At 41.7% G+C, this 14,112-nt stretch overlaps 1 protein-coding gene across 6 annotated transcripts in view; it reads left to right on the top strand.

Moving 5' to 3' along the window:
- The window catches only part of FERMT2 (FERM domain containing kindlin 2), a 73,974-nt gene extending 68,225 nt beyond the window's left edge, over window positions 1–5,749 (top strand). For 2 of the 6 annotated variants that reach the window (XM_070513644.1, XM_070513641.1), the window contains 5 exons: window positions 931–954; window positions 1,472–1,492; window positions 2,385–2,509; window positions 3,089–3,230; window positions 4,486–5,749. In XM_070513644.1, coding sequence (XP_070369745.1) covers window positions 931–954; window positions 1,472–1,492; window positions 2,385–2,509; window positions 3,089–3,230; window positions 4,486–4,659 — 486 coding nt within the window. In that variant the 3' untranslated portion in view covers window positions 4,660–5,749. The remainder of the gene's footprint in view (window positions 1–930; window positions 955–1,471; window positions 1,493–2,384; window positions 2,510–3,088; window positions 3,231–4,485) is intronic. The other 4 variants (XM_070513646.1, XM_070513643.1, XM_070513647.1 and 1 more) reach the window with 2 other exon arrangements.
- Window positions 5,750–14,112: the final 8,363 nt, after the last annotated feature.

The raw sequence follows: 14,112 nt of genomic DNA, 5'->3' as shown, positions 1-14,112 counted from the left end.
GTAAGTTAAAAAGGGAAAGCAAATGAAGCATTGAGTTCATTTTATATTCTTCAGTATTTCATATAAAAATTATTTGTGAAGAAATTCATTTCTAAAAGTGGATTCCTTTGCCTTAAAAAGCAATGAATAATTTCAAATCTTAGCAATCTTATAATTTCACTATCAGATATCAAGGACAAAAGATCTTAAAGCATAATTGTGAAGATTGCCAAATGTTGGTTTAGCTATCAAAGATAGGTATTGACTTGTTTTCTTAGAAGCCTTTAACATGATAGTTTTCACTTTAGATGTTTCCAATCCCTGAGCTCTCAACTAGGTTGTCAGCGGAAAGTTCTCTGGAGGACACAGACAATGAACGTTTGTCTTTAACTCGCAGGATGTGTGTGGCTTATGTGCGGTTAAGGATCCATCTAGCCTTGTCTTCCACACCTTGGCATCTTACCAGATGCACGTTGTTTTTAATCCTCCTTTCTCTGACTGGACTGAAAGGTTGTTCACAGAAGGTAGAGACCCTGTATTGCCCTGAGGCCCAGTAAGTGCCGATGGGCAGAAGTGTAGTAGTTGCTGTGTCTCAGCTGCCGAGCTGATCCTGGATATGGTGCTTAGTAATTGTTAGACCATGTAGCCCAGTGGCATTCAGGAGCCAGGTAGGAAGATGTGCAGGCGATGGGGTCGTTCTTCCCTACCAGGGCATCAGCACATGGTTTGCCTTTGGGTCCATCAATATAACCTTTGTTATATTTAATCTACTTTAATTCCCCCCAAACTAAATATGAATTAAACTTACATGAATATGACTCTCAAATTGGATTTTTACAATTTAAAGAAAAGAGTTGTCCTACGTTTTATCCATGTTAATCCAAAGTGAAATGGACTGCTGTGTTTATAGCCACCATTCCTAGTGTAGTATCTCTTTATTTTCCCTTCCAGGAAAAAGGATGCAAAAAACAGATGGTAATTGAGGGGTTTGCTTTTCTTATGTAAATAAACAGATGGGCAGTGCACTTATTTTATGCCTTCAACTTATTTCTGAAAAGCAGTGCATGGATCATAGGATATGATGCCATCCGAGTCAGCGTTAAAGGCTTCTGAGTATTACCTTTGGTTTCGCTACTAAAATCATGAGCTTTGCCCTAACCAGTAAGAATTAGTAGACCAGGGGGAAGAAGGGTATTCGTTCTTTTTATTTCCTCCCTGCAAATCTCTACCCTTAATTTTAGTAAAGCCTAACAGTCTAAAATAATGTGGAGTGTTCTTCAGTATTCTAAACAGAAGGTATCGCTGCTTCCTGGTTTTCATGCCTGCATTTACTTGCTTGGTTTCCACCTAAAGTAATTTTTTGCATGGTTTTCGGCTGGAATTTTGGTTTGCAGGTTACCGCAACTTTTTCTTTGCTTCATTGCCATTTTTTCTGATTGCCTTTTTTTTTTCTTTCTGCTTCCTTTTTCTTTCCTCGCATTGCCATCTACAGCCAGGCTATATAAGAGATTTGGTAAGTTCTCCATATTAACCAAAAAAAAAAAAAAAGAGAGAGAAAGAAAACAAATAAATAAAAATATTTAAAGCCCTAGCCACAGCCTCCCCTCATGGATTAATTTCCTTCCACTCCTTGTGGGAGTAGTCATCCCAAAGTGAGTGTAATTTAAATTAAAATATAACTTTTCTAATGATTCCTTTAAAAAAGTTCTTAAAGTAATATGGTGATTTCAAGTACTCTAAGCTGCTAATAAATGTTCCTACTAGAAATTTGTGTTCCAGGTACTCGTTCTGATCTCGGTGCTAGAAATTTAGCACTCGTTATGTGCGTGAGGCTGGGAACGTGCATTTTATAACAGCAGTATCGTGTATGTGAGGACTCAGAATATGTCTCAAGAGTGGCAGTTACGTATTCCTAATAGCAGTTTTTGTTTCTTGATATATGGAAACTAAAATTAAGAAGAAATGTATCGGGGCCAGCCTGGTGGCACAGCGGTTAAATTCGCACATTCCACTTCAGTGGCTGGTGTTCACTGGTTCAGATCCCAGGTGTGCACGTGGCACCGATTGTCAAGCCATGCTGTGGCAGGCGTCCCACATATAAAGTAGAGGAAGATGGGCATGGATCTTAGCTCAGGGCCAGGCTTCCTCAGCAAAAAGAGGAGGATTGGCAGCAGATGTTAGCTCAGGGCTAATCTTCAAAAAAAAAGGAAATGTCTCAGGGTTTACTTTGAAAAGTCATTGTTTTACTAAAATTCCCAAATGTAGCTTTAGATACTTTCTAACTCCAGCTCTCGCAGTACATGATTTTGGGATGGGGCACATAATTCAACTTTTTTATCTTTTTGTTTTGATTCTACCATGAAGGAATAATGTCTAATGGTAAGGTGATGTTTAATCATGTTTAGATAACAGCAAGAATCCTGGAGGCCCATCAGAACGTAGCTCAGATGAGTCTAATTGAAGCCAAGATGAGATTTATTCAAGCGTGGCAGTCGCTACCAGAATTCGGCATCACACACTTTATTGCAAGGTAAGCACCTGTATGTAAACCTTAATCTGTGCCTTTTTATTTAATTTGCTTCATGTAATTAGAAATTAAATAATTAAGGCCAACTACTGAGACCCATTAACTTATTTTACAGTAAACTTTAAACAGTGTTGGGATGGGGGCGGGCCCGGTTTAGCGGCGGTTAAATTTGCACGTTCCGCTTCAGCGGCCTGGGGTTCGCCAGTTGGGATCCTGCGTGCAGACATGGCACTGCTTGTCAAGGCATGCTGTGGCAGCGTCCCACATACAAAGTAGAGGAAGATGGGCACGGATGTTAGCTCAGGGCCAGGCTTCCTCAGCAAGAAAGAGGGGGATTGGCAGTAGTTAGCTCAGGGCTAATCTTCCTCAAAAAAACATTAAAATTAATGTTGGGATGTATTTTCTATACTTGTAATTTTTACATTAAAAATTCAAAATGATTGCAATTCTGTTTTTACTCGTATAAAAATAGCACTTTCTTTAGAGTTCAAGAAGCACATATCTTGAAGAAAAACAGACCAGTATGTCCCCCAGCCCCAGCATGTTTTTAAACATGTATTTATTCTGTTTTGAATGCTATAGGTTCCAAGGGGGAAAAAAAGAAGAACTTATTGGCATTGCGTACAACAGACTGATTAGGATGGATGCTGGCACAGGAGACGCAATTAAAACATGGCGTTTCAGTAACATGAAACAGTGGAATGTTAACTGGGAAATAAAAATGGTAAGCTGTAGGGCCAGCCCAGGAGCACAGTAGTTAAGTGTGCACGTTCTGCTTTTGCAGCCCAGGGTTTGCTAGTTCGGATCCCAGGCGCGGACCTACGCACTGCTTGTCAGGCCACGCTGTGGCAGGCGTCCCACTAGTAGAGGAAGATGGCCACGGATGTTAGCTCAGGGCCAGTCTTCCTCAGCAAAAAGAGGAGGATTGGCTGCAGATGTTAGCTCAGGGCTAATCTTCCTCCAAAAAAGAAAAATGGCAAGCTATAACAGTGTTACTTGAATATATATATAGTCCTGCTAAAAATGAGCAAATTAAGAATAGAAAGTCCTATAAATTCTGAAGATTTGTACAGTTACCTCTTAAAGTATAGAACATGGTTGGATATTCGTTTCCAACTTAAACTTTGGCCTGTTTCCTAATTAGCCCAGTTATTAAACTTAGTAGAACAGAATTACCTGCTTAGAATATTCTTTTTCGAGGTTATCTTTCTATAGTGGATGAGTTCCTCACCTCACAGCAGCAGCTACTGTTTCTTGAACACCTGCTCTGCCGGGCGTGACACCAGATGTTTTCCCGTGGCGCCCTCTCTCTGACCCTCATCACAGCCTGTGAGCTGCTAACGCATGGTGAGGACGCTAGAATTAGAGGCCTGAGGGCCTCATCGTCCCTGATCACACACCTAGTAACAGAATCAGGATTCAAACTCAGAGGCTTGGGGCTCTGAGACCTGGCACACCTACTGTGCGTCGTGCTGCCCCAAGCCTGGAGTCCAGGAGTCTCATTTAAACTAAACAGAATCTTTTACTAATAAGTATTTGTTTTAGGATATTGGGTTTGTTATATCAATTCCTGTTACTTCATAGACTCTTCAGAACATTTCTGAAATACTCAGACATGATACCTAAAGGTTAAATATCTAACGCAAATATTAAATTAAACACAGGAAATAGGTTTTCTCCTGGGACTTGCAGAGACATTCTCACTAACTGAGTCCCCAGAGGCCATTTGGGAACTGAACGACCTAAATCCCTTGCCTTCAGTCGTCCTTTCTGGAGCGTGAAAACTGAGGAGGAGTATGGGGGGCGGTGCTGGCAAGCTTTTTGTATTCTTTTGGGCTTGAGGCAGTATTAGGGTAGGATTTAAAAAGGGTGTTTGCGCGTCAACGAGTATTTTGTGATGAACGTTACACAGGACAGTAGCTTTGCTTGCACCCAGCCGTCTGGAGTTCTGGGGTGACAGGTCTTTGTCTTTGCTCCAGGTCACCGTAGAGTTTGCAGACGAAGTACGATTGTCCTTCATCTGTACTGAAGTAGATTGCAAGGTGGTTCATGAATTCATCGGTGGCTACATATTTCTCTCAACGCGTGCAAAAGACCAAAATGAGAGTCTGGATGAAGAGATGTTCTACAAACTTACCAGTGGCTGGGTGTGAGGAGAAGTGCGTGGTGAAACTCTGTGGCCATACTGATATTTAACTTTCAGAGCTGTTGTTCGTTATATGCTGCTTAATAAAGTAAGCTTGAAATTCCTCATTTTATCATGAAAACTCTTTTTGCCTTACCAGACCAGTTAATATGTGCACTAACAACACGACTGTTAATCTGCTATCATGATACAGTGTATGGACTCGAACAGTCACACATTCCTTAGGCCATGAATTGAAAACTGAAGTAGTGGGCAAGTCAGGAACAAACATCCCCGATTGAAGCTAGCCAACTTGCGAGAAACTCAAGCCATCTACTTTACAGCTATCCAGGGCTTAAACTATATGAAGTCTATTTATCATGTTTAATGCATGTGTTTTAATGTATGTTTAATTTGACCTCGTGTTTTAAAAATATCCTACTTCTGGTGGCCATTTGATTCCCTCCCCTGCACTCCTTACATAATCCAGGCTCGCAAAAGATGCCTGATATTTAATAATGTTACTGTTTGACCTTGAAGGAAAATGCTGTTAGTCCGTTATGCTTGGTTGGTTTTTGTTCTTGAATAAGCATGTATGTATATTGTCTTGTTTTTATTTTTACACCATATTGTATTAGAACACTTTTTAGTATTCACCAGCATATTCACTGTCTGCCTAAAATATGCAACTTTTGCATTACAGTATGAAGTAAAGGTCTCTGAAGTGTGCATTTTATGTAACTAATGTACAAACACAAATTTTATAAAATTGTACAGTTTTTTAAAAAACTACTCACAGTTAGCAAATGGCTTAGACGTATCATCTTTGCATTAAATGCTTTTAAAAGTATAATTAATGTGCAGTTTTAATATCTGCTAAATTAAGAATGACTTCATTACAGTCGTGATTTGCCACAGTGCCCTTAACTCTGCCGCCCGCGCCGGCCGTGCTCCAGTCTGCTGCGCTGTCACGACCCACGTTGGTGCTAGTCAGACAACTCATAGCTCACGTAGCCCGAGAGGGTGCGGGGAGGGACGGGTTACAAGTATTGTCCAATACCCCATGGTTTAAAGACTGTATAAATGCATTTTATTTTAAATAAAAGCAAAATCTTTTATTTAATGTTTCCTTTTGTACTTCTAGTTTTTGCTTTAGAAATGCTTTGCCTGTATCTTGTGTTATGAGAACAACTTAGCTAGTATTCCAAAGTGTCACCAGATAGAAATACTTAATCACTTAGATTGTTCCACTTAAATTGAGAACCCCTTATTTTTCCTGCTACTTAAAAATGAATATTTAAGTGTTAGAAATGTAGTTATAAACAGAAATACATTGTTGACTTGGGCAGAATTTGTGTTAAACAGCAAAATGATTCGATTTTTTAAAACACAACGGGCTGGCCCGGTGGCGCAGTGGTTAAGTTCGTACGTTCCACTTTGGTGGCCCAGGGTTCACCCGTTCAGATCCCAGGTGCAGACATGGCACCGCTTGGCAAGCCATGCTGTGGGTAGGCGTCCCACATATAAAGTAGAGGAAGATGGGCATGGTTGTTAGCTCAGGGCCAGTCTTCCTCAGCAAAAAGAGGAGGATTGGCAGCAATTAGCTCAGGGCTAATCTTCCTCAAAAAGAAAAAAAAAAACCCACAACAGCGATTTATGAGCTTACTCCCTATTGTTACTGCTGTCATATCATCATTCAGAATTCAGACTCAGAACTTCAGTTCTGGACTTTCTCTCTTACCTCCTGCAGTTAATTAGGCCAAGTCCTGTCGATTTTTCCCTCATGCAAACTTGTGTCTTTCTTTTGTCATTGCTCTCACCATCACCTGAATTCGGGTCTTTGTGCTGTGCCTGCCATAATGCAACAGCCAGATGCCATTCTCCACAGCTTTTCTTTGTACTCTAAGGCCAGATCATAACAGGCTTTCCTCCAAAACTTAACAGCTCCTTCTCATTAAAAAAAGTTTTAATAATATATTCCCTTTCCTCTTCTTAAGAACAGGTCACCAACTTAAATAGTCATTTGCTAAAAAGCCCTAAGATGTGTCTAGACTATGGTAAACCTGAGTCTGTATAGTCCCAGGCCTCCTCACAAGTGAGACCAGCCTCTCTGCTGATTTCTTCCTCTGGTTTGCCCCACTGCCCCCGCCGGCAGCCTCAAGATCAAGTCGGCCCCAGTGCAGCACCGGCTGTGTTTCAGCTCTAATGACTCCTGGTTGCTACAGCAGAAAAGCCAAAGTCCCCAGTCAGGCACTCAGAGGTCTTCCACGGTCTGTTTCCCAGCTCATGTTTCCATCTTTACCTCTCAGCAGCCTTCTGCATTCCACTCAAACTGTGCGCTCACATTCCCCAGGCGCGCTTTGAATTCGCCCATCTCCATGGCATTCCCCAAACCTGGAATGTCTTCATCCCCAAACCTTCCAGTCTCCACCTCTCCAAATGTCACAATTCCAGCATTTTAGAAAGAGCTCGAGTGTTCTTTATCCCATGAACACTTTCAAGTTTGCTCACAGCCAAAGATTTTCTCTTAGTCCTCTGAACTGCCATTGAATTTGGTCCTTTTGGAACTTAAGAGCAATCATCCTTATGTTGAGTATATCCTATTGCCCCTGATAAATTATTTCCTGAAGTCTGAGTCTGAGCTTCATGGTCTCTATCTAGGATCAATTAACACATTTTTTTATTGAAGATAATAATGGTTATTTTGGAAATCCAGGAGTTATTGCTACGTGGAAGTTTTACAGCCTCAGCATAGTTTAATATGGAGGAATCAAATGTTTTTTGCATACCAATTATGTGTTAAGAAGCATGCCGAGTACTTTCACATACATTCTCTCTTCTAAAGATTCATACGCTCCAGCTGCCTCGTCGTTTTATAGACGAGGCTCAGAGAGGCCAAGTGAGCTGTTTAAAGTCACACAGCTGTAGTTAATTAGTGCCAAGGCAGCGCTAGAAGTGGAAAGCAGGTTTCCGTCTCCCTATTCAGCAATGTCAGACACAAACCCTTCGTGAATCCCAAGGAGCTCTGTTGGTAGAGGTCTCACAGAGGCAGCATTGGTCCGTGAGAAGAACCCCAGCCAGGGCCTCCAGAGAGGCACTTGCAGGTTTCTGCTGTGTCTTAATTTCACGTGGACATGAAAGCCCTGGAGACAGGAAACCACCCAAGCTCCCCTCCCCGTCTGTTCCTCTCCAATCAGCGGATGAGCGACCTGCTGGAGGCCCTGATGCAGTTAATCAGCAATCTGGGTACAAATTCATTTTTGCACAACCTTGAACTTCAACACTCAGGGACCTAGGGACATGAACTTGTTTGTTTTCCAGCTTTATCGAGGTATAATTGACAAAACTAAGACATTTGAAGCGTACATCTTGGTGATTCGATACACAAGCGTATTATGAAAGGACTCCCAGCATCTAGTCAGCGCCCTAGAGACATGAACTTTGTGGACAGAAGGCCACTTGGAGTTCTTGGCCTTTTGCTCTTGGCCAAAAAGCAACAATGTGGCAGATGATAGCTTTTTCATTCTTTATACCAGTTTCTGTTTTTTTTATGTTGAAAGTCTTATTAAGGTGCTTTTAATTAGTTCTCAGTTAGTGAAGTAGTGGGATCAGACCAACCTGGGTTTTTGACCCTTTATCTGGAGAAATTTATGTGGTATCTGGAGAAATCTCACACAGATAAATAAATGTTTTAATGTCCAATGTTGTACCTGCATGGATAGTTTCCCAATACAGCAAAATGTTGGTTTTTTAACTCAGAATTTTTTCTGGTCCTTTGGAACTCATTCCTATCCTGTGTCGTTCGTAACTATTTCTACCACCTGTAATAAAGTTTGTCAAGGGCTGCTGCTGTTTGTAGACTAATCACCTAAAAACAGGGCAACGTCTTCCCAGTGGTGACAATTCAGAGACCAGGGCTTTCTGAGCCTCCTGTTGTGACGTGGTCCTAAATGGAGGCCCTGCACCGCTCCTGCTCCACTCTGCTCTGCTCCAAAAATGTCGATGCTGATTCAAAGCCATTCTGCCGTCCCCAAAGACAATTTATAGCTATTGCACTTATTCCCTCTTTTTGTAGCTATCTAGTTGCGAAGAAACAAGGATGAGTTGATGCGCTGTATGGCTGTGGACCTGATAGACATGGTACGATCACAAACCGATGCGGCTCTTCCTATGTTGATCAAGTTCAGTCATTCTCACACAGTAAAATCCAGGAAGAAGTCGTTTACTGAAAGCTCTGTGCTCGTCAACAAATGAACTGTGTGTCTGTTTGCACTGCTTTGGTTTGGCAGCTCGAGCAGGGGAGGCGGTGGAGGGGCAGGAAATGGGAAGTGTGCAGTCTGGGGAGGAGCAGTGAAGTTCTCAGGGTGGACTGCAGAGCCGCCCAGAGCAGGAAACAGGAGCAAAAAGAGCCTTATCTGGTGACCTGATTTCCCACTGTGCTGATTCTTCACTTGCTTTCTCTGCTTTATTTAATAAACAAGACAAAGTTTCCCAGGCTGAATGTGTATATTAAAATCCTCTGTTCCCTTCAGAAACAGTTATCAGTGCACACCCCTCGTTGAGTTTCCCTGTTGGTATCTGTGCTTGGGTCTGCTTATTACTAAAAATTACAAGCACTTAAAATAGTTTAAAACCATTATTTCATGAGATCTAATTATAGTCTCACGTGGCTTCATTGGCCAGGCATCCAAGTTCAATGTTAATTAAATTTGTGATTAAAAATACCACAACCAACCAACCAATTTTAACATATCTGCATTAATATGGTTTGTAGATATTGCATGATAAAGAAGAAAACACTTTTTATGAGCATAAATTCTCATCTCAAATCTAAATTTTGTGAACTTTATTTTTATGACCAAGTAAAATTCAAGTAAGCATTTACTCTCAGATTTACTGCTCAGAATATCTAAGCCTTGTTTCTGTCTTCCTTGCCTAGTTATAAATTCAGTTAGCTCTTAGAAGGAGCATTCAGCAAACAGACAGCATTTCTTCTATTCCGGGAGAGCAAGGGCCCAAGAATAGCCAGAATATCCTAAAGAACAACGGGCAAGGAACTAGCTCACCGAACAGCAAGAAGTCACGTACACTCTGCTGAAAATGTAGTGTGGGCACAGGGATAAATGAAATAATCAAACAACCCAAACATGCACGCATATGGGAAGTCGATCTCTCCTGAGAGCTGGCCTTGCAGATCGGCATGAAAGAAATTTCCCAATGAGTGGTGCTCGTGGTTATCTTTATAAAACTAACGGATTTGCATCACTACCCCATATATGTACGCAGTAGTTTAAATCAATTCCAAATGAATTAGAGACTTAAGTGTGAAAAGCAAAACTATAAAACTTAAAAGATGACATAAAAGAGCGTTCACGTGATATTGAGGAAAGATTTTGTGTATTAACAAGACACAAAAAGTAGAAACTAACGATGTTAAAATGAGAACTATAAAGGTATCATAAAGTGTAAAAAGGCATATCAAATTTGGAGAAGGTATTTGCCAGACAATTGACAAGGGATTACCGTCTAGATTATGAATACGCACTCATGCTCACTGATCAAGTCAAAAGAAAACAGACAAAACACTGGAATGGATAGTTCACAAAAGAAGAAAACTGAATAGCCCATACATGCACTAAGTACTGTTTAACTTCACTAGTATTCTAGAAAACGGGAACAAACAAATTTTAAATACAATTAAAATATGGTTTCACACCTACCATATTAGTAAACTTTCAAAGTCTGACAATACCAAGTATTGAGCAGGGCGTGGAATCGTTGGAGTACTTATTACGGGTGGGGCTATAAATCAGAACAGAGCACTTTGACGTCATCTGGTAAAATTAAAGATATATCCTGTGACGCAGCCATGTCTTCCTAGGCATGGGTACACCCTGGAGAAACCTGCACGTGCATTCCAGGAGACGTGCACAGGAAGATGCAGAGCAGAACTACTCATAACGCAAAACACTGGATACAAATTTCCATCCCAGTAGAACGCAGACATTATAACACAGCTGTGAAATGGAGTCAAGTAGCAGTGAATAAACGCCAGCAACAAACAACATGGGCGAGTCTCACCCTAACACGAGCCGAAAATAGAGCTGCAGAACACAGAGCATGAGTCAAGTTTAAAAATGTGCAAGATTTTTAAACACTAAAAAAAATAGAAGCGGCAAATATTTTTCTCTTCTGTTTGTAGAGTAAAAGCTGCATTTTTCAAAAGCACATTGTTGGTGATTCTAAAGTCCAGTGTGAAACCATTTGACACTAAAAGTCGCTGCGGCCTAATAGAAGCAAGTGAGTCTTGCTCTTGACAGCTGCCACTCTGCTCTTCGATAGACCTTCCTGGGTCTGGACTAGCTCAGCACGTGAGTGTGGCCCCTGCTGCCAAGTGAATCACTAATTGGCTGACCGGCTGCCCTGGTTTGAGAATGGAGCTAATGAGGGTCAGGGGTTCAGTCCCCTTGTGGTCCGGTTGGCTCTGCTCTATTTCATGCTCACAGGCTGCACTGTTATTCTGTAAACGTGCGGAGTTAATCACAAGAGGGACTGGACAAGAGACGGACAGATCCAGCAGCTCAATTAGAAAATCAACTTTAAGCTCAATGCTCTGGTCAGTATACAAATAACAGCATTGTTACTCATAAGCAATTGTGAAGATGTCAACCCAAATCTTATTAAACCATCCGAGTCAAAGCAGAGGAGTGAGGGACTTACCGACCGACACCTTCTCTTGCTGCCTGGATTAGTGTCAAAGGTGTTCCTATACTTTGGATTCAGCCTTCTGTAGATGTTGACTTTATGAGACAGGAATTCTGAACGAGATGTTGATTCTTAAGAAATTAGGCTTTTGTGATTTGAAAGTGCTTTATAAATGTACGAACATGAAGTCAACAGGACAGGCAAGGTAGGCAGATTTAAAAAACCCACTGTATATAGCAGGACAATCTTGAAAATGGCTAGAATCTATTTTTATTTGTTTGCTTTAAAAATGTCCCTGGTTCATAGAGAAAGTACTAGAGTAAGGAGTGATTACAGGTAAGTAAAACCATCAGGTGGCTTTTTAAAAAAAATTGATCAGTAAAACTAGTTCAGCACGGCTTCAGTGAGAACGGAAACGACCCAGCGAGATAAGTGTAAAGGTTTCTGACACGGATTCATTTTGAAAAGCCATCATTTGTACCAGGGTGTGACAATACCAGTTGATCTGTACCAGAGATGGGGAAAAGGAAGCTGGCTCTCCGAAAACAGCCTCAACAGGGAAGAAACTTACTAACAAGAGCAGAGACTAGGCAGCAAAAGGGAGACTGTTTTGAGGTCATCTTTGTCACTCAGGTTAGACTTTTATTTCTAAACCTCATACTCAAGAAATAACTTTGTGTAATCAGCCTATACATATATGCCTGACCGTCTTGTCCTAAATATGTTATGTTTCTTTTTTGATTGAGTTTTAGTCTTGTTTCAGCGCTCCAAGTACTTGCCCTCTGGCAATTGTTTAGAAACTTCCTTTTGCTTTCTCATAAATTTTGTTGAAAGCAACCACATAATGAAGAATAAATGCCTTCTACTTATGCTTAGCAGGAAGCCAGGGCTCAGTTCCGTGCCCTGCCCTGCCCAGGCCCTGCTGCCTGTAGACAGAGGCCCACACTGTGAACTTGACTCCTTTCACATGCCCGGAACTCCTCCTATTAAGATCTTTAAAGAGGGAACGGGACAGATGTTTTCTTTAATCTTCACTGGTTAAGACAAATCTATGGAATGTAGAACTTCCAGAGGGTTGTTTTCAGGCAAACAACATGAGTTAACAACGTTTGCTGTAGTCCCAAGAACTGCTTGAGATCAAATTGTGTTGACTTCTAAATAAAAAGGATTCTCAACCCATGAGATGAATTGTAAACCTCGCCCTTGGGTGATGGTGTGAGAGGCTGAAGAAGATGTGTTCCGCAGGAGGCTGGGGCATACATAGTCTTTTGCAATCTGTTAGGCAACTGTTTAAAAGGGGGGGAAATGTATAATAACGAATTGTTTGGTTCATAATTAATTGAGTTCTGTCTCTAAGTAAGAGGTCACAAGTCGCTGGAGGCAGTCAGCTCACCTTGTTCCAAGAGATCTACAGATTCAGACGTGTTCCTCAGCGGGGCAAGGAAAGCCACAGGACTGCCTCCTCTTTTGAGAAAGGGAAGAATGTCTTCTTGGAGAGCTGAAAACCAGAGGAGGTTACTGGAGATGAAGATGGAGAAGGAGAAAGCAAGGAGCTATCTCTTTTTAATAAACCTAGTATTTTGAGTGCTCAGAAGTAAGAGAACACTACAGTAAGTGATGTAGGGCCCAGAGATGGACAGACTCATAATCGTGTGGAAGACAGTGTGTGACGAGTTGGATACGTGTCACATGGCTGTTCATGACTAACTGCCAAGTGAGTGATGGAGGTGATAAGTGCTCCTGAGTCAGAGAACGCTGGCCCCGAGGACACACCAGCGGGGCCTTAAAGGATGTGGAAAGAAGCCAGGCAGGGATGAAGGCAGGAGGGTTAGAAGCAAGGCTCCAGATCCACGAGAAAACCCCAGTCCTGACACCAGGAAATGGTAGGTACTCCGTAAATATTTCTGAAAACCTAAAAGACGGATTTTTTGTTTAAAGAAACTGATTAAAATATTCAAACAGAGAAATCATGTGGAGTACTGTGGTATGTGTTTGAGTTGTTCAAATGAAGCTAAATTTTGCCAACTATTTCAGAAGTACAGACAGGGAAACCAGAATGTGATGGAGATAAGCCATGAAAAATCATCCTGAAGGAACACAGAAAATAATATGCACATGTGAAGCATCAGCTGTGACCTTAATTAGTTTAAATGCTTATATTTTTCAAAAGCAGTGGAGGAACAAAGATGAGAAAGCAACAAGAAGGTTTTACAAAAGCACAAGATAAAGGAGTATAACACATTGAAGCTTCCAGAAACAGGACGTCATGGAGAAGACCCGTGGAAAGGCCAGCTTCCGTTTTCAAAGATGCTCCTGACATTTCAGGATTCAGAGGGAGACAGGCATGTGAGCACGTCCTCAGGGGAGGATGGAAGGGAAGGAGAGCAAGCACAGCCCCCAGCAAGAGAGCTGAAGCGTGGGAATCTCTACCGCAACGCTGTAAGGGCTGTGCGGAGAAGTTCAACCCCCAGCAGATGTCCCAAAACCTGATTTTCTAAAACAAAAATATGCTGTGGTGCTCAGAAAAACTTCTGTGGAGGGATGGGGAAAGACTGTCACCACAATGTTTTCAAAGACAGCTCTTTCTGGAAAATTCCATTTAGGCCCTCTAAGGAAAAATGACACCAAAAGCCAAGAGTATGTAAAGCAAGAAAAAGAGACCAAGGAAGCCCTTCTCACCCAACAGGGTCCGAGCTCATGACACCTTGGAGGGGCCTTGCCCGACAGCCCCTGCGCCCCCACAAGTTTCCCTTGGTTTCCTAAATGTCTCCCAGCC

The sequence above is a fragment of the Equus asinus genome, chromosome 7 (assembly GCF_041296235.1).
Source record: "Equus asinus isolate D_3611 breed Donkey chromosome 7, EquAss-T2T_v2, whole genome shotgun sequence".
Taxonomy (NCBI): Eukaryota; Metazoa; Chordata; class Mammalia; order Perissodactyla; family Equidae; genus Equus; species Equus asinus.
This window is presented reverse-complemented; position numbering and strand designations above follow the sequence as displayed.